Source organism: Macaca mulatta, chromosome 3 (genome assembly GCF_049350105.2).
Source record: "Macaca mulatta isolate MMU2019108-1 chromosome 3, T2T-MMU8v2.0, whole genome shotgun sequence".
Classification (NCBI taxonomy): domain Eukaryota; kingdom Metazoa; phylum Chordata; class Mammalia; order Primates; family Cercopithecidae; genus Macaca; species Macaca mulatta.
In genome coordinates this window covers 13,555,214-13,575,786 of record NC_133408.1, presented here as the reverse complement: position 1 = coordinate 13,575,786, position 20,573 = coordinate 13,555,214, and the positions used below count along the sequence as shown (strand labels likewise).

The 20,573-nt window shown below is 43.7% G+C and overlaps 1 protein-coding gene across 3 annotated transcripts in view; it reads left to right on the top strand.

Annotated features, from left to right (window-relative positions):
* ITSN1 (intersectin 1) overlaps positions 1-20,573 on the top strand; it is a 242,278-nt gene that overhangs the window by 169,179 nt on the left and 52,526 nt on the right. For 2 of the 3 annotated variants that reach the window (XM_028845344.2, XM_028845350.2), the window contains exons 22-28: positions 1,707-1,912; positions 2,683-2,765; positions 6,907-7,073; positions 10,242-10,287; positions 13,020-13,141; positions 17,697-17,814; positions 20,169-20,360. In XM_028845344.2, coding sequence (XP_028701177.1) covers positions 1,707-1,912; positions 2,683-2,765; positions 6,907-7,073; positions 10,242-10,287; positions 13,020-13,141; positions 17,697-17,814; positions 20,169-20,360 — 934 coding nt within the window. The remainder of the gene's footprint in view (positions 1-1,706; positions 1,913-2,682; positions 2,766-6,906; positions 7,074-10,241; positions 10,288-13,019; positions 13,142-17,696; positions 17,815-20,168; positions 20,361-20,573) is intronic. The other variant, XM_028845352.2, reaches the window with a different exon arrangement.

Below are 20,573 nucleotides of genomic sequence, written 5' to 3'. Positions count from 1 at the left end.
CCAGGCTGGGGTCATTAGGGCCCATCGATGTAGAAAGGTCGACACAGCAGACACGGGGAAGATTTCTCAGGGGGAGAGATTCTGAAATGCCAGTGAGGGCACAGTTGAAAGGCCGACCCTGGGGTCCATATGGAGAGAAGTCAATGAAGGGGCCGAGAGGATTAGACAGTGCAGAAGGGCTGTGGGATGAGGAGCTATGTAGGTGGCAGGTCCGCTGCAAGGGGGAAAATGCAAGGTCGAGAATATACAATCTGAGGGGTGTTCAAAATCCAGGGAAACCCCCTCAGCTCTGAGGGACTTGAAGGAGTGAATGTACAGCTAAGTGGAAGGAAATAGGATAGGGATGTTGTGGGTTTAAGAAGGTAAGAACCCATGAAGACCAGGAATTAGAGGTTATCAGCATAGATGCTGAAACTGTTTGACCTGTTGTAAATTCTCTCTGCTTATCAGACATAATCATAACTTAATGTCAGTATAATATAAATAACTTCCGAAGGCAAGTACAAATTGGTTCTGAAGTAACTCTCTCTAGGCATTGTCCTTTGTTCTTGCCCATTCATATATATGATTGAAACTTGGTGTTTCATTTTTTACTAAATGCTTTAAAATATTGTAATGGTTTAATGCTATAGCTTCTTAAAAGATAATAAATGCCTTACCCTGCCTTTCCAGCCTGACCTCCTCCTCCACCCCTCCATGAGACTAGGCCACATGCAGCCCCGGATTGTGCTTCTCTTCCCGGACCCCTTGCAGTGTTCCACCTCGAGGCCTTTGCCCATGCTGCGCCCTCGGCCTGGAGTGCCCTTCCTCCGAAGCCCTAGCTGTCAAAGTCCTTCTCATCCTTCAAGGCCCATCTCAGATGCGGCCCCCTCTGTGAAATTTACCCTGATGCTCCCAGGCAGAATTCATCCCTCTTTCCTCTTTATTCCTGCAGTGAATAGTAGGAACTCCTTTTCAGTATATTGCATTCCGCCAGGTGGTACACATGGTTGTTTTTATCTCTTTCTTCCCCATTACTTGTGAGTTACTTGCTAATAATACTGCCCATCTTTATAGTGTTTTATGGTTAATAAAGTGCTTTTCCCTAAATTATTTGGGGGAGGCAGAGACTGTTTTTTTCATTTTTGTAATCTCATGGGGCAGTGCATGTAGATGTACAATAAATGGTAATTACAATGAATTTACGCTCACCAAATCCCTGTTTTCTCTGAAAAGGAACTAAAACAAGCATAATCCAGATAGGACCTATTTCCCTGGGTCCACCTAAACTAAAATGCCAGTTAATGATCTCATGATAGTTCATAAAATTTCTGCTCCAGTATTAATCCTCCACTAAAAACACCAGTCAAATTGGAAACGGGGAGGTATCCTGGGCAACTTGAGAGTGAAAATAGAACCAAAATTTAAAAGGCGCATAGATACAACAGAATAATTGTGACCTCCTGGCTTGTTGAAAGAGAGAGTTATAGATGGTCAGACAGTGACTTTGTGAGGAGGCTGGCAGGCTTTCGCCTCCACTTTTGGAAATAAACAATTGTTGGGAAACAGTGAAGCATCCAGCCCTCCTGCTGTACTGCCTCAGGGTGCTTTGTGGCCGTGTGTGCTTGTCTGGCCTGTGCTTGTTGGAGAAGTGCCATGTTCACGTCTGCCCTGATTGATAACAAACTGCAACGTAACGAGAGGTCCTTTATGTCATTCCACACAAGGGTGAAAAGGTGGAGGGGCTACAAGCTCAAGCCCTGTATCCTTGGAGAGCCAAAAAAGACAACCATTTAAATTTTAACAAAAATGATGTCATCACCGTCCTGGAACAGCAAGACATGTGGTGGTTTGGAGAAGTTCAAGGTCAGAAGGGTTGGTTCCCCAAGTCTTACGTCAAACTCATTTCAGGGCCCGTAAGGAAATCTACCAGGTATTTTTGTATTTATCTGCTTGTATTTGATGAAAACAATATTAGGTGTTAAGTTACTGTTTGCACTAGTTAGGATTCACAGACAGGCGTTGCGGGATTAGTTTGTCTTCTAGATCTTTTAACTGCAAAAGTTAGAGTATAGAGAGTACCAAAAGGGAGCCTCTTACAGATAAGTGCATTCTTTCTTCCCTCATGAAAACCTATGTGCCTTGTTTTTCATTGCCTTATGCAAGAAGGAATTCAGCTCTGAGACCTGGAACTCTCTTAGAGTGCATTAGTTGGAGATTATGACTCTCTTTATGCTTATCACCCAGTGCTGTACCAGATATGTTTGAATACTTAGAAACCCAAAGGATTTGGGGAAATGATCAGAGGACTTAATTGTCTTTTTCATTAGGGTCTTATAGCATGGAACCTAAGGTGTTAATTCCTCCAACCATATTAATGTTCAAAACAAACTATGAGCTTTAAGAAGATGAATATAGCAAAAATATTCAATGAGCATCTCTCAGTCAGTCTTGCCTTGAAACAAACTAGTACATAAGCTATGTGTCCAGTATAGCAAAGTGCTGAAAAATAAGAATGCGAGCTTAGAGTCATGCCTCTGTATTACCTAATTATGTGTTTTTAAACTAGCTAAGTACAACTATTTCAGCTGTGAATTGTTTAAAGTTTTAAAAGTTAAGCAGTTTTAACAGAAAAATCAGTGTCAGTTGCACTATTTTCTTCGAAGATAAAAATTAAAATACTCTCTTCTTCCCTTACTGCAGCATGGAGTCTGGTTCTTCAGAGAGTCCTGCTAGTCTAAAGCGAGTAGCCTCTCCAGCAGCCAAGCCGGTCGTTTCGGGAGAAGGTGAGGGCCTGAGTTGTATTATGTTCTTCAGAAGGGTCAAGGACATTGCGTAAATGTTTGAAATGAGATTGAATTTCATCTTAAGATAGACTACATTTATGATCAGTATATTAAACTAAAGTAAAATGAAAGTTTAGCTCTTTACAGAATCAGAGTACTTCATGGAAAATACTGTCAGACATATTAATCATCAAAAACTGAATTTTCTAATTATATTTTATTATGAGCCCTTTGACTTTTACAAGAGACCCATTCAGTTCACTAAGAATCAAGTTTTCCAAGCATCTCTATACCTAAATTGTGGTCATTGCTTCATCTAACATAGTCTAGTCTTGTCTGACTTCATAGATAAGTATTTCATTTTTAAAAGTAACTACGCAGACCACTAGAGTTCTCACAGTAACATGAATGCCATCTGTACCATCCCAAATGAAACTGAAACTCGATTTATGTACTCCATGAAAACAACCAAACCAGACAATTTAGGACTAAAAAAAAAATCATTTTGAGTGTTTATTACACAAATAATTGCTTTCTTTCTCAATCTCCACTTGCTGACATAATCCTAAATATTATATGGATGCCAACCGAACGAAACCTGTGTAATTCAGAACCTCATGGTAAAAATCTCACATCTTTTTTACATTCAGTACAGCCATCATCACATCCTAACTGGAGAGTGCTCCCTGAGTTAGATGGGTTTTCCGTGTAGACGTCTGAGCAATGTTGTAGTTAACAGATGCCATAACTAACCAATTCTATAGTAATTCTTTATGGGTTCCTTGAATACATTACATGACAATAGAATGTTTTATTTAGTTTGTCTGCCATAATGAGATTGTTACATTCCTTAGAAACCTTGCCCAATGAAAAATAGAATTATTAAAACAGCTGTTCTAGGTGGAGACAGCAAGGATTAAGGTATAGTGGTATTTCAGACTCACAGTAACAATGTTCTTTTTTCAAGAGGATTTTTTAAAGTAAAAATTTTTTTTAGTTCGTAGCATAGCTATAAAACCTTATCATCACCAAACAATCCAGCATCTCCTTTTTGCTATTACCGTGAAAATGATTAACAGAGTTCCCTTTATACACTGTCATTATCTTAATGACTTTTTTATCCACTGTTAGGGTAACAAGGCAAAAAGCTCCTTTAAACACAGCACATGCAGTTTAGTAAAAAGCAAATTATGCACCTCACCAAAAAATAAGAAAGAAAAAAACTTTGGTGTGTTATATCCAGTCAAGGCTCACTGGAGGGCTGGAGTTTGTATCTTGACTCACCCATCTAGTAACAGTACTATTTTGTTTATGCCTTAGCTTCCTTGTCTGTAAATTGGCCGTGATAACTCCCCTTGAGGTAGGAAATTATTACAAGGATAGTGAGATAATATGCAGAAGGTCTTTAGAACAAAGCTCAGTAAATGTCTACTACTTTTATGTCGTTTTTGCTTCATTCCCTGGATTACTGGTAAAGCCACGTAAAGTATGAGCATCCTCATCCAATAGCAGTGTGGAGGAATGTTTGTTTATTTGTTTTTTTTGTTTTTTGTTTTTTTTGTTTTTTGTTTTGTTGAGATGGAGTCTCGCTCTGTCGCCCAGGCTGGAGTGCAGTGGCGCAATCTCGGCTCACTGCAAGCTCCGCCTCCCGGGTTCACGCCATTCTCCTGCCTCAGCCTCCCGAGTAGCTGGGACTACAGGCGCCCGCCACTGCGCCCGGCTAATTTTTTCTATTTTTAGTAGAGACGGGGTTTCACCATGGTCTCGATCTCCTGACCTTGTGATCCGCCCGCCTCGGCCTCCCAAAGTGCTGGGATTACAGGCGTGAGCCACCGCGCCCGGCCTTATTTGTTTTGAGACATGTACTGAGGCCTCAATAAATAGGTCACAAGTGAACCACGCATATACTTAAAATTGGGCAGCATGATGGAGTTAAATTCTGATCTTAGTTTGTATTTATTACAGCCGTTTTGAAATGACTTAGTTATTAGAAATATTGGAAAGCTTGCTGGCTTTGTGAAGGGGTGGGAGGACATTAACCTTAGAAATTCTGAGAAAAGCTATTTTCGTTTATTAATGAGCCTCTTGTTAATACCACATTGAACATAATCAAATTTAAAGTAAACTGTAAACCAGATAAAATAGGTGATTGGCTTGGGTCACTTTTAAAATACTGGTTTGGGGATGGACAGTGCCCTCTGTGAAATGTCTCCTGAGAAGGGGTAGCTGAAGAGGAACCTCTGCCTATCCGTCATCACGTCTCTGGGTTTCATTGTCACCCTAAAGCCACTCTCAGATGCCTTTGTGCAAGGCAGGCAGGGCAAGGCCAGCCTCGGTCTTCCCAGTCTCCTTTATATTTTATACTGCAATACCAAGTTCAGCCAGAGTTCATGTTTCTGAAGTTTCTTAAGCATTTGGAAAGTTACTTCAAAATTTGGATCCATTTTAAAGAAAGTAACTTTGAAGCTGAGGAATCACTGGGGAAAGTATTGATGGCCAAGGATCCTGTCTTAAATGGCCAAATATGATCTAAAGAACAGTAACAGGGAGCAGAATGAAAAGGGAACGGTGAGAGTATGGAGAAATCAGAAAAATGAGTCTGTTAATGAAGAAAGAATGAGCCTATTAAAGCCACCAAACTTTGATTTCCTTGTGTGGGAAATCGTTTTTCCAGTTTTCACTGTGGAGGTGTGTGTTACCAGCGCCTCAGGGCTAAAGACAGAGGGTCTTCTGTTTTCCCTGGGACGTTTGAATGACCTGTGTCTGCCATGGGGCCCAGTGCTCTCCACCAGCAATTGCTGCTGGCCTCGGCGCTGACAGGTCAACACTGGCGCTGAAGGAGGCCCTTGTTGCTCCAGGGGCTGCCCACGTGAGCACAAGGGTTAGAGGTTTTTGTGTTTTTGTCTGTTTGTTTTAGTTTTCATTAGTACCTCCTGCAGAGGCTCTGATAATTAACCGAAGGAGTTCTCCATACAAAAGTCCTGCCTCTTACTCAACACGAGGCTGGACATTAAAGGAACATCATCTGAGATTTAGAGAGAAACAGACGTTGTCCGTCATAAAAATGAACTTTTTGGGTAAATGGTGATTTTTCTGTTGCTTTAAAAAAATACAAAAGCCTAGGATAAAATGGAGAAAAAGTGGAAACAAGAAGCGTGTGCATCTTTCTGTAAATCTTTTATCCTGTACCTAGAACCTCCATGTAGGATTTTGTGTCTGGTGATCTTTCTGAGAGTGTGATTTGGTTCTAAGCCTTAATAAAATCCACCAAGAGTGATGCAAAGTTCTACGTCTAATTAAAAAGAAAAGTTTCTTCTGTAATGCACACCCTTCAAATTCAAGACACAAAGGAACATTAGTTCTTATTCTTTAAGACTAAATGACATGGATAATAAAATATGATAAACTGGGATTTGTCTTTTTAACTTGTTGAAAGGCTTTCTGGGATTGGGTTGGACATTCCTTTTCTCATCAGTCCTCTCTGTGCTCTTGAATGACAACTAGATGCCCATTTTTAACTAAATAATATGTGTAACTCATTTTGTGTTCTAACAGCTTCCTATCATATTGTGTATATGGCACAATAGGACATAAGTTTTCAGGCAGTTGAATAATGAAAAGTATGTCTTATTTAATTTACGCAAAGGATTTATGCTGTCTAACAATTTTTTAAAACTGTGACTTGGTACCCTCAAAACTGAAATACACATATTTAAGATGCTTACCAAGAGCCTGCATCTGAATGCATCTGAACCAGTGCTCAGCACAGAGTAGGTATTGTGTAACTCTTAGTTAAAAATAAATGTAAAAACCATTTTCATTCAAAAAGAAATCATGACACTAAATGGCAGATCACTCGTAAATACTCCAGTGTCAGTAAACATGCAGTTGGGTTTTTTGTTCCTGTGTCTGGGTCTTCCCAGGAATTGTCTCCCTGTCTGCAGCTACTGAACTTTTATGTGCACTGGGGGGAATGTGGAGCCCAGGGTATTCTGCAGCTCTGTATTTTATCTGTGACTAGCCTTTCTCTTGAATGGATCTTGTCCTAACTTCCTTATTCGTAAACTTGCTTTTGCAAAGCTGTCTGGGATTTCTTTAAACAATCAAGCTCTCTCCATATCTCAATATTTCTCCCCACCAGAATTTATTGCCATGTACACTTACGAGAGTTCTGAGCAAGGAGATTTAACCTTTCAGCAAGGGGATGTGATTTTGGTTACCAAGAAAGATGGTGACTGGTGGACAGGAACAGTGGGCGACAAGTCCGGAGTCTTCCCTTCTAACTATGTGAGGCTTAAAGATTCAGAGGTAAACCCACATTAACTGTTTCCTCTCCCTTTCTGTGCGGTGATTCTCTTTGCAGGGAGTCACGATGTTTGACAGTGGAACTTTGTTGGGTTTTGCTAAGTTCTGGAATGTGACAGTAAATCCAGTGTGACCTGTCATTGTTTGATTTTGTTATTTGGCACTGCGGAGTAAGCATTGGCTTCCCCCAAGCAGAATGCATCAGGGCTAAGTGGAGGCTGAGTGTGATGGGGCTGGTCCACATCAGCTGGGAGGATCATGTTCAGTATTAAGCTCTCTTCCTGCGTGTAACCGACTTATGCTTTGGAGTAAACTTTCTTGATTAGATCATTATGGTCATTGATTTTTAAATGCCCCAAGAATGATAGCAATATTTTGCCTGTATGAACAGAAGTATTCTGGTGATAATCGCCCCAGAATATTGGGTATTAGAAAGTTTTTAGAATTTCTGGTTTTGCCCACACAGCAGAAAGACACAAGATCTAAGAGATGGGTACACTTTTGACTAGGCCTTAGAATCTCCGTTGATCAGGACTGAATTTAAGTGCTATTATCTGTATAAATTGGAAGGGCTCCCACTATTGTTAAATAGAGCCCTAAAAGTTTGATCGCATAAACTGTGGTCTTAAGATAGTGCAGTTTTAATGGAATGGTGGGGTGGACTTACCACAGAGTATGGGAGTCAGTCTTGTAGGAGCCACTTGCACGTTAGTGGAGAGTTTCAGGGTATAAATGGAGTCATTTAACAGATCCAGTGCACATTTTAAAAAGCCAACAAGAATTGACTCATTTTTTAAAGCATTGACAGTCAATTCACAGTAATTTTCTTTTTCTCCTCATACCTCGTAGGTACTGAGAGAGAAAAGGCTGGCAGGGAGCCTGCAGGGGCCGCTTTCTCAGGAGTAAGCAAGAGGACAAAGTTCTCTATTTCAAATGCCAGTCGTAGAGGGTATACTGGGCTCTTCCATGTGCAGCTCCATGTGCTCGGCGCTGCTCTGGGGGCGAGGCTGGGCCTGGTGCCCTGCTGTAGTAGTCCTGCCCTTGGCCTGCTCACCTCTCCTGCAGCTCCCAGGAACGATTTTATTTGCTTGGATTTTGTTTTTTTAAGGGGTGGCATTGTTTTGCTTTTTGGTTTTTCTTGCTGCGGTCTTGAGAGCAGCTAAGTGGAATTCCCATGGATGGATTTACTTAAGTCTGCCCACCCTTGGAGAATTTGGCAGAAGCCTGGAAGAAAATAATTTTGCCCTGTGAGACAGCTGGCATATTGGACTTTTCAGACCTGGAAACAGAGAATTAAATTCTTCTCCAGGCCAGCAAGCCGAGTCCAATGAGAGTCATATAGATGTTATTTCAGGGGAGTTGGGTAAAACCCTAAAAGCCAAACTTAATTTCTACTACCGTGCATGAGAACTCTTAAAGTGACTTGACTTTTTGGATCAGTTAAAATACAAAAGTTATTACTTGTAATGTATTTTAATAAGTTACAGTTCTCTACTTTAATAAAACCATCTGAAATAAATATTAGGAAAACACAGTGACCTTTTTTTAAGGTAAGTAGAGTTGTAAGCTACTTTCTTAACCACAGTCTTAAATTATTAGCCACAGAAGAACTAGCAGTACTAAAAATTTTTAGATATACATTTAGCGATACTATTCAATAATAATGAAAAAAAATCTGAAAACTCAGCTCTTTCATCCTACTTGAATGCAGAGTTCAGTGTAAAAGCAAAATATCTGACCAAACTTAACACCAGACCCAGCTTCAGATACCAGAATTGATGTCTGGGCATGGGGAGAGTTGTCCCATCCTGCTTCCCTTCTCTGTATGGGCAGGTCTGGGGCACAGTCTGGGGGGCTTTATAGGTGCTGGGAGGACAGAACATGGCCTTCTGAATCCATCCCAGCTTATGGGACTGGCTGGGGTTTTTCAAAGGGAGCACATTGAAACTACTTGAACTCTACTGTTGGGTACTGCCAATTGCCTTGTTCTTTTTATGGAGTATAGGGAGTCGATTCTAAGCCTGTACTAGGAAAGTTAAGTGGTCACTGGAGTCTTGTTTCATTGGTATTCCTTTTTTTTTGATATGCAGCCTATTGAAAAATAGTGAGAGATTGCTATTGTATAACTTTGTTTGTTAATAAAGCAGAATCAGTGTAAAAATTTAACCCAAACTTTTCCTGGTAAATGGTTCTTAAATTTCAGTAAGCAAAATAAAGAGACTGTAAGTTGTGTTCCTGGTAGATAAATGGCATATTTTTATTCTTTCAGTAACTCATGTTTAGTTTACTAAGCCTTTTGTTTTGTTTTAATTGGAATACTTAATTTACTGCGAGATAGACTCAAGCATAAATTAATTTAGAATAAAGCACTTTGTAACAACAGATTCCGTTCTGGCTCCTGTCCTGCCTCTCGTGGTCTCTGTTGTTGGCTTACTTGGCTGGTTTAAAATTCCATGAGTATCCCAGAGAGGAATTCAACCCCAGAGCACTTTTTAAACACTTGATAGTTGGGAAGAAATATGCTCTGCCTCTCTGCATTGATAGAGAAATTTCAGTGTATAAACGCTGTGAAATTGAGTGGAAAGGCCACACAGGACAGCCACTGCCTCTTTGGATAGAGAGGGGTGAATAGGATGGGGGAAGAGAGGTTCCAGTTGTCCCTGTACTGTGTTAGTTTTTTAAAAAAGAAAGCTCCTGAAGCAAATGTGCAAAATATTAATATTTTAATGTGTTAAATCCGGGTGGTAGGCTCATGAGTTATATTCACTGTACTTTTTATAGGTGAAATACTTCATAATTAACCATGTGAAAATAAGCCCGAGCTTAGTATTTAGGACGTAAACTAACAGTCTTCCTATCCTGGAACCTCCTGTTAGATTTGACCAGGTCCAAGAAGTGCCTGTGCTCGGAGCCCTCTGGGCTCTTACAGGGCCCCATACTCTGCTGTTTTTTTCTCTTATAGAAACGAGTAAAAGCCACATGTTTTAAAGTACTTATTTTGTCCCATATTTTCCTGATCTATATCCTGTGTCAGGTGATACAGTGCTGTGTTTTCCCAGAATGAAAAGTGGGGCTTTGGGGCTCAAGCGGGTTTGTGTCATCATTAATCGTTTTTAAAGTTGCATGATCAAAACTTCAGCATGCAAATGAGACCTTTTGCTCTGTTTTAAGGGCTCTGGAACTGCTGGGAAAACAGGGAGTTTAGGAAAAAAACCTGGTAAGTTACAAACCCTGATGCTTACTTTTCAATGTTTTGAATGTAATTGATAGTTGCTCCCCATCTTTGTGTATTAGGGCCAGAAGCCTAAAATAAAAAGAATCTTTCCTAAGAGTGGTGAGAGTAAGTCCTTTCCTTGGAATCCATTAATAATTTCACTTGGTTATGAGATTCGTCTGTTGCTTCACACATGAAGAGTGGAGACGTCACCTGACAGAATGTTCTCTTGGGTTGTCGAGAAATAATTCAGGTGAGGCCAGGTGCAGTGACTCACACCTGTAATCACAGCAGTTTTGGAGACCGAGGCAGGTGGATCATTTGAGGTCAGGAGTTTAAGACCAGCCTGGCTAACAGAGGAAACCCAGTCTCTACCAAAAAAATACAAAAATTAGCCAGGCATAGTGGCATACACCTGTAATCCCAGCTGCTCGGGAGGCTGAGGCAGGGGAATTGCTTGAACCTGGGAGGCCAAGGTGGCAGTGAGCTGAGGTTGCACCACTGCACTCTAGCCTGGGCGACAGAACAAGACTGTATCTCAAAAAATAAAATAAAATAAATACATAAATAAATAATTCAGGCGAGATACTGGGAAGTTATAATACATGGAGCTGTAGGATTATGGGCTCAACTGCTTCTCCGTCTTCTCTTAGGCTTGGTTAGCCCTTTTTCATTTCCTAATAATGCATTCCCAGGACACAAACAATGGAGAAGATTAGAGGAGCAACAGATATTATGTGAGTGTAGGTCCTATTAATTTAGAAGCCATTGGATGGTTTTCCTTGGTACACGTTGAAGGTACAAAATTATAGTCACACCTCTGAATCCAAAGTGTTTTAGTTTATTTCAATAAAATCACATGTGCTATAAATAGCAAGAAAAAGAAAAGAAAGCGGATGTGAAATAATATGGTTTCTGTGGCACGTCTTCCTGGTCTGGGTCATTTGAGCTTTTTTGCTATCATATCCTTAGGAAATTACAGGTTAAAACAGTCACTGAAATGCCAAAAGACGGATTCGCTTGTCTGTCTGGTGCCCAGCTCCAACTGGGCTTACATGGCCAGAAAAAGAAAGGGAAATTTCACATAGTCTAGGATTTTATTTTAGACAAATACAGTCAATGGAAGGAGATACATTGGACCACCCACCAAATCTCTGTTTTAAGTGTAAGTTTTCTAAGTTTTGGACATTTGTCATTCCAGAGGGTCCAGATATTTCATAGATGATGCCCAGGTGGGCTTTACTTTGCACTGAAACTAGCAAGAAAGGACACAAAAGACCTCAGAGAATGTTGGGGCAGATTGCTGGCTGCATCTGCCAGGTCCCATGAGGAGCAAGAACATCCAGTGCCAAATAGAACACTAGTTTGGTCTTTCTTCAAGCCATAAACTCTTAGAACCAAGAGTGGTCTTTGGTTAGTTGCAGGAGAGCCCTCATCCCAGTGCAGACATCCCAACTGGAGCTCCCAGTCAGAGCCTAGGCTGGGCCAGTAGACCGTGCTGTGGCCTTTCTTGCTTGCCCTGAGCTCTCCAAAGCATCAGGCAGGGCCAGGCCTGCACGGTGACTGCCGGGTGCTTCTGTCCTGGTGGCCAACCCCTGATAGCATGCAGAACAGGATGAGAGCGGCTTGCTTAAGGGCCAGAGTCTTACTCGTTCCCTGGAGTGAGTAGAAAAGTAGGCAGTCTCGTCAGAACCTGGGACCTTTTTGCGTTCTTCCTTTCCATTCTTCTTTACTTCATTCCCTCTTTCTTCTTTTCTTTCTGTCCTCCTTTCCTTCTTTTCTCCTTTCTTTCACAGACCACACTTGGAGAGCAAGGGTAGAGGAGTAGAACAGTTTGTTCTGTATTGCTTCTAGAAGTTCAGAAAGTGTAGCTGCAGATGTGCCAGAACTCAGGCAGAGAAGGGTTCTGTTTTTTCATACTCGATCTCCTGGGCCAGGGGAAATGTGTGTTTCAGAGCCTGGTCTGTGGTACTGCTGGAATTTTTCCCATGGGACTTTTCACATTCAGGAAAAGTACAGAACCGTTTACATTTTTTTCCCTGTGCTGAATTGTTTTTGCATAAGGTTCCCTTCTTAACTCCAGGTCCCTCCTATAATGTGAAATAAAAAGAAAGAAATTTTCCCTGCCATGATTTGCACTTGATATTCAGGGATCACTCAAAATGTGAGGCACAAAGAAGAAGGCTGTGTCGTTGGGAGTGAGAATCTGCAGCAACAACATAGAAATAAGCTCTTGCCGGGCTCCCAGTGGTTTCTGAGGAAAACAGGCCTCTGTTTCTGCTGTACTTGGCAGCTGGGAAAGCTATGGAGTCCTCTAGTCACTTTAAAGTGGCAGCTCAGCCATTGAGTGCTGCTGTGCTGGGGTGGGTGGCAAAGGAGTCTCCCACCTGTGGCCTCAGGGCATTCCCGGTAATTATGGGAGGGGTGTGACAGAAGGTGCCAGGAGTGGGCAAGGAGCGGACTTTGTGGAGGGAAGTTGGTAAGTTTCGCGGGGTGACAAGGGAGTCTGCAGCCCACTGAGGGCTCGAGGATCAGCCAAGCCCTTGAATGCCGCATCTGCCTGGTAGCTCTGGGAACAGGGGCGATTCAGGGAGCCTTACTCGTTGAGTAGAAATCCAGCCCAATACATTGGTTTTGATGTGTTCATCTGTGAACCTGGGAGGCGCCCACATCTTCTTGCCCTTTTCTCCTGCTGACTCTAACAGTGCACTGCCATGTTTGATCTTGTTTTTCAGAAATTGCCCAGGTTATTGCCTCATACACCGCCACCGGCCCCGAGCAGCTCACTCTCGCCCCTGGTCAGCTGATTTTGATCCGAAAAAAGAACCCAGGTGGATGGTGGGAAGGAGAGCTGCAAGTCAGTGTCTTTTCTCTTTATTTACAATTCTCCATCCAAGTTTCAATACACAAAATCTCAAAGGGACGCTATTTTATTGTAAAGTACAAACCACCCCTCACTGCCTAAATTCTGTATTTGGATAGTGAGAGATGCCAAATTTTCTGTATTTGTTTAGTTCCTAAGTTTCAGACAGCTGGTACCAGATTTCTGAGAGCTGGGAGCTCATATGAAAACGTTATCTGTTCCATTTCTGAGTTCAGACAGTGAGTGTCAGCACAGTGAGAACTCGTATCATCATGAGGGACGCCTGCATAGCATCGTCCTTGTGTGCCTTGGCATTAGAGAGTGGAGCTTTTCCTCAGTGGCACAAGAGCAGGTTTCTTTGCATTCAAAGCCACATCCATACATCACAGTATTTTTAGTTCCTGTGTGTGTGTGCGCGCGCGTGTGTGTGTATTGTTAATCATATCATCTTGTTACACATTTTACCATTCCAGAAACTTCCTATAGGTCTCATTTCCAGAGACAAAGATGCTTTAAAAAGATTGCTGTTACACAATTCTCGTGGTAAAACTTCCTAGAATCATCGATGGATGCCAAATCTGCGGGAAAATTTTCAGTAGGAGCAGTAAATGTGCATGGTTTTGAAGTGACCCCCACAGATCACTCATGATCTGCAGGGGAAAACACAGTCATTATAAAGTGGAGAGCTAGGACAACACCTGAATGAGGTGATCAGAATGATGAGCAGTGGGGAGACCAGAGGGCATCATGTGTGTGCAGCTGTGCCGGGAGCGAGGAGGGAGTGACTGTTCTTCAAAAATGTCACGATCGTAGAAGTCAAAACCTGTCGAAAGGGTGCTAAAGAGGCGTGAGGACTGACTGCAGTATCTAGACTTAGTGCAGTATCTAGACCGTGTGTGAAAGAAAATCACGCTGTAAAGGACAATATTGGGATAATGGACAAAATTGGGTTATGGACACTAGATTAGACAAAATTATTGTACCGGTGTTAAATTTACTGAAAGCAATAACTGTACGGTGGTTATATAAGAGAATATTCTTATTTTTAGGAGATACACGTTGAAGTATTTAGGGGTAAAGAGTTAAGATGTAAGCAACTTGCAGTCAGATGATTCAAAAAAAGAACTTACAGAGAAGAGGGTGGGGAGGGAGAGAGAAAGCACACAAATGAGGGAGCAGCTGGCACCCGCCGAGTGTTGACAGTAGGTGAATTCGGGTAAAGGGCCTACGGGTGTTCCGTGTGCTTTTCTTATTCTTGCCACTTTTCCGTGAGTTTGAAATCATTTCTAAATAAAAAGTTGCCTTTAAAAAGTTACTACTACAGCAGTTACTTGAGAGGTAAGCCGGCTGACTTTTCATATGGAAAGTGTGTCTCCCTCCCCGCATCCTCGCCCATCCAAAGTGAAGATCAGCCTCAGACCGCCAGGCAGGCACCTGGCCACCTGCTTCATAGCTTAGTGAAGGACGGGGCTTGCTCCCTGGCTTGCCCATGTGGGGCCTGTGGAAGAGCTGAATTTCCCAGCAGCCGTCCATCTCTCTGGCCTTTGTTGAACATGGGCCTCTGCGTAACACAGGGGGCCTCAGTAAGACTTGGCCAGATACAGGAAGGAATGGTTTCTGGAATGCTTTGTGAGGAAGGGGCCTGTGGGAACCCTTTGATGGCCATTAGTGGGCCTGTAGACTGACTTCCCCAATCTGCTGGTGTTTGTCTGCCCATGAGCAGGGCGGTATGGAACTATGTAAGTTTGAGGGGGAAGAGGGAGGCAGGAAACCTTTGCCGTGCAGTGGGCTAGCCACGGAAGACAGACCCTCGGGTGCTGAGGAATGGGGGTTAGAACAGCAGGAGCACGAAGGAAGAAGGCCTTGCTGGGGAAGGCCTCGGGTCTCACACAGTCGCGTCTACCACTCTGTGGAGGTGAGCCTGAGGCCGGGACAGGAAGAGCCACACTGGAGAGCTGAATATATAAGAAATGCATCTTGGCCAGAATAGAAGGCACAACCTGGAGTGTAACTGAAGATGAAACTTCCCCTGGGGAGCTCGCTGGTGGACACCCATAATTGTCCTTTCCAGGAGTGCTGGCCAGATGCTACTCACTGGTTCAGGAATCTGACCTCTGGAGGCCTGAAAATCCACTCCTTTTTATCAACATGCCTTCTCCTGTGCTGGGGAGGGAGAGGCCTCCTTAGACCCTCAGGTCCCACTCCCTGCTTAGAGTTGTGCTGTGTCACCCATTGGCCCTGCCAGCATCATGCCCCATCCTGTTCTGGAGACATGGGAGACTCCCATCGCCTTTCCTCCTCGCGTGCCAGGGAAAGGCTTCCTGCAGGGCCCCTCTCCCCAGTGTAGCCTCACGTCTTACCGCTGAGCAATGACGTCTCCACTCCAGCGTCTTTGAAACACCAACACCCCCTGCTCTTCTGCCTCGCTGCCTTTGTTCATGACATTTCTCCCCAGGGGCCAGCCGACTCCCACCTCTCCACTTCCCGCAAGAGCTGGCAGATCCCACTTCTGGAAGCTCTCTGTGACCATCCCAACCAGAAGTGCCGTCTCCCTCCCCTGAGCTCCAGCGGTGGCCCCGTGCCAGCACCACTCTTTAGTATTTTATATTACTTTGCTTTCTGTGCACATTTCTTATTTCCACATGTAGCTGACTAGCCCCTTGGAGGCAGCAGCTGTATTTTTCAGTCCCCACACCTCTAGCACTGTGCTAAAGTGAGAGTTTGAGTGGTTCTTAGAATCCACAGTAAAGAGGCTGAGTTGCCATGGCCCAGGAGAGCTCCTGGCGCTGTCACCAGAGTGACTCTCCGTGTGGATCCACAAATGAGGAAACACCAGCGAGGTCTGTGCTCTGCTGCAGAGGTGTGGGAAAGGGTGTCATTGCGAGCAGAATGGTAGACACTCGGTGGATAAATGTGGAAACTTGTAACCAAATGGCTTCAGTCATCGGCAGGTTCACTGTGAACGTAAAAGCTTTAGTCCTTGAGCCAAGGGAATGAAATCTGTCAGACCTCAAGGAAAAGTGAAGCCTGCTCTGTGTTCTCAAAGTGACCCAGAGGTATCCCTCTTGATAAACTGGCAGGTGGGAGGGCACAGGTAATGTGGTAGAAGTTTTCTTTTTGTTTTATTTCCTTATTTGGGGAATAGGTAATTATAGTCACATGGTTTAAAATTCAAAAGTTATGAGGGAATATAAATGTCTCCCTCCCACCCTTGTCCCCAGAGGCAACTGTTTTGATCAGAGCCTTGTTTCTAGACGTGTGTGTGTGTGTGTGTGTGCGCATGCGTGTGTATGCACGAGTAGTTTTGGGTTCTCTTGGTGGTGTACAGAAGGGTAGTCAAAGCCCGACTCATGATCCCTAACTCGACTATTTTCATGGGATTGTGTCCTAACTGCAAAACCTGCCTCACCAACTTGGTTGCAAACTCCCCTGGTTTATAGGGACAGTCATCTACTGTCCCTTTCTAACAGCATGGTGCAGAAACACTGCATAGATGAATCTTGTGTTGAATCAGATTGAATTAAGTGAGAAAGAAATGGCAGTGAAAAATGTGGCTTTAGCCATCACATGGGCCTACGGGTTTGTGAAAATAACATCGAGTCTCCTTGTGTTCTGTGTGTACTGCATGTGTGTCATCTTGATGTATATTACCCATAAAGGAGCATGCAGACACATGAGTGCATCTTGGCTTGCCACTAACTGCCTGTGGCCTTGGGGCTGTCACTCAACTTTTCATCTGGAAATTGGGAATAATGATAGTACTATCCTTCTGGAATTGTGTGCCTAAATGCACAGGGCCTGGCTCATAAAAAGTACTCAGTGAGGGCCAGGTGCAGTGGCTCACGCCTGTAATCCCAGCCCTTTGGGAGGCCGAGGGGTGCAGATTACGAGGTCAGGAGATTGAGACCATCCTGGCTAACAAGGTGAAACCCTATCTCTACTAAAAATACAAAAACAAAATTAACCAGGCGTGGTGGTGGGTGCCGGTAGTCCCAGCTACTCGGGAGGCTGAGGCGGGAGAATGGCGTGAACCTGGGAGGCGGAGCTTGCAGTGAGCCTAGATTGCGCCACTGCACCCCAGTCTGGGCAACAGAGCGAGACTCCATCTCAAAAAAAAAGTAATTAATTTAAAAAAAAGAAGTACTCGGTATTGATGGCCATCATCATTATTATTATTATTGTTCCTAAAACCCATATACAGTGTTGGCATTAACCATAATGTCTGCATTACCTGAAATTAACAGCTGAGTGCTAGCATTACATGAGCAGAATTTTCTATCCCAGGCAATCCATGGTATATCCTGATTTTGTGATCCACACGGTCTAGCCCAAGCAAAAACATTCTGGGCTTTGCTGACCAGTGATTGCCACAATTTGAATTTTAGCTATGGTGTTTTACTTTTGTGACACAGTAATCCATAGATTTTACTCTTAATGTCGTTTGTTTTTCAGTTATATGTAAGCTTTACATAACTGCTCTGTTATAAAGTGAGCTGTATTATAAAAGATGAGCCTTTAAAAATGTTTGATGTAATTATTTTCTTACCAGGCACGTGGGAAAAAGCGCCAGATAGGCTGGTTCCCAGCTAATTATGTAAAACTTCTAAGCCCTGGGACGAGCAAAATCACTCCAACAGAGCCACCTAAGTCAACAGCGTTAGCGGCAGGTAAGGAGTTTCCCGTTTCTAACTGGAAAATGGTCTGCGTGTCACTTGAGTTTTTCCACTTGATTTCCTCATTAAATATATTTACGTTGTTTTTCGCATGTGCTTTAAAGCACTTCTTGTACTTGCTGGGACTGACACCCAACTAATGTGATACGGAATATGTCTTTCGAAAGGACCAGATATCTAAGTGGCTTTTCTGTGCCGCATACAACAGAACCCTTGTTGGAACGCTCTTCCTGCAGGAGTCATGAATGCTGTGGCATTAAGGCCACATTTTCCTCTTGATTTCCTTCCAGCCATTTACATTGGGGTTCAGGCTAGGGGGTGAGGTGACAGAAAGGGACACCCAAAAATAAATGGCTGGGGTCTCAGTAGGTCAGGAGATGGAGCTGGGGGCCACGGGGGTTGGGGGCTGTAATGTGGTGTTCACTGAAGACCAAAATAGCTCCCCTGTGACATTCACTGTGGGCAGAGGGGGCTCTGCTGGGCGGGCAGGATGTTGTACACACTTTCCTGGAGGACTGGAAAAGAACAGAGCACAGCAGTTGGCCCAGTTGGCTGTTTTCTGATTGAAGGGACCAAATTAGATGCTTCAGCAAGATCTGAGAGAGCTGAGGTCAGGGGAGCAGGTTTCTGTTTTAGGTCTTTAAGCTACCCATTCTTGGTTGGCTTTTGTGGAAAGTGTAGAATTTTTGTTCCAATACCTTGTGGTTAAATATCTGTGCTGTATGTGCCCAATGAGATAAGATTAAAACCTGGCAGCCTTCTCAAGAAATTAAAGGATGGGCAAACTTTGTGATGAACCCCAGTTCCCACTGGGCCTCTTTGCTTGAGCTGTGGCCTCGTGTAGGCTGAGGAATGTGGTTCCTGCAGGGTTTGCTGTCCCCTGGGGAGATGTGTCAGTATCCCTCCACTTCCGTGTACAGCCCCTTCCTCAGGCCCGCCGAAATCAGTTGCTGAAGTGATTGAATTAGCTGGAGAATTTGAAAAGCCTAAACCTATTTATATAGGCTGGTTAAGAAAGATTCACAGGGACTGTGACCTGTTGGTGCAGACTCATCTGAAGTAGAAGTGCCAAAGAATGAGAACAGTTTTACCTCCTATAGGCTTGAGAGAAAATGAGAAAAGAAAAATTGTTCTTGAGGGTGGAGATTTCTTTCAAGACAACATTTTGAGACGCAAAGATACAGCAGCAGGAAAATCTTTTGAAACACTGGTTTTAGGCATGATGTGGTGGCATGCGCCTTGTAATCCCAGCACTTTAGGAGGCCGAGGCGGGTGGCTCTCTTGAAGCCAGGAGTTCGAGACCAGCCTGGCCAACATGGTGAAACCCCGTCTCTGCTAAAAGTATAAAAATTAGCCAGGCATAGTGGTGCATGCCTGTAATCCCTGCTACTCAAGAGGCTGAGGCCTCTTTCGAAAGGACCAGATATCGGTTGAACCCTGGAGGTGAAGGTTGCAGTGAGCTGAGATCGTGCCACTGCACTCCAGCCTGGGCAACAGAGCAAGGCTCTGTCTCAAATAAATAATAAATCAATCAATCACTAGTTTTAGTTCTCCCTAAGATTTGGGATTCTTGGAGGTCAAATGATGATTACCTTCTACTTTAAACCAAAAAGAAAAAATGATAGTAAAGTCCCCATGACACACAGCTGTCCTGTGCAGCAGAAGATGGGATGGAGTTGGGCCGGTCTTTCTGGAGTCAGCAGTAGAAAGGAGTTCCACTGCACTCGAAACGAAAGCCCTCAATTAGCATTGTACATTTTCTGCTGACAAGTAAACATGAAAAAGAGGATGATATTATAAAAACTAAAGACTGGCCGGGCGCAGTGGCTCACGCCTGTAATCCCAGCACTTTGGGAGGCCAAGGCAGGCGGATCACAAGGTAAGGAGATTGAGACCATCCTGGCTAACACGGTGAAACCCCGTCTCTAACTAAAAATACAAAAAAATTAGCCGGGCGAGGTGGCAGGCACCTGTAGTCCCAGCAACTTGGGAGGCTGAGGCAGGAGAATGGCATGAACCTGGGAGGCAGAGTTTGCAGTGAGCCGAGATCACTCCACGGCACTCCAGCCTGGGCGATTGAGTGAGACTCCATCTCAAAAAAAACCGAAAAACAAAACAAAACAAAACTCTAAAGACTTAGTGTGAAAATTTTGCTGTTGTCTTGGTTTTTAATTCTTCATCTTCCCCTATTGCCCACACTGCAAAAAGCCCAATAGAACGGTTCCACCTACTGTCACCCTCTTCTGAAAGTACAGAAAGAGTAGCTGGGAATGTTGAACGGCTGCGCGGTGCCCGTTGCGCGTTCTTCGGTGGGTGTGCAGCCGCTCACCCAGCCCTGTCTCCTGCAGTGTGCCAGGTGATTGGGATGTACGACTACACTGCGCAGAACGACGACGAGCTGGCCTTCAACAAGGGCCAGATCATCAACGTCCTCAACAAGGAGGACCCCGACTGGTGGAAGGGGGAAGTCAATGGACAAGTGGGGCTCTTCCCATCCAATTATGTGAAGCTGACCACAGACATGGACCCAAGCCAGCAATGTAAGTGCCCTGGTGGCTCTGTCGCCTTGCCTCTCTGGTATCTTCCGGTAAAACATGCAGCATTGCTCTGATTCTGCTGAGCTTTGTTTGCAGAACTTAAAGCTAGACCATTGCTGCATTCGCAATCGTCTCTTTGAAGACCTTCTGTAATGCAAGAGTTTAACTCGTGGGGTTTTATTTTTCTTTAATTTTCATTCCTTCTGTAGCATGTCC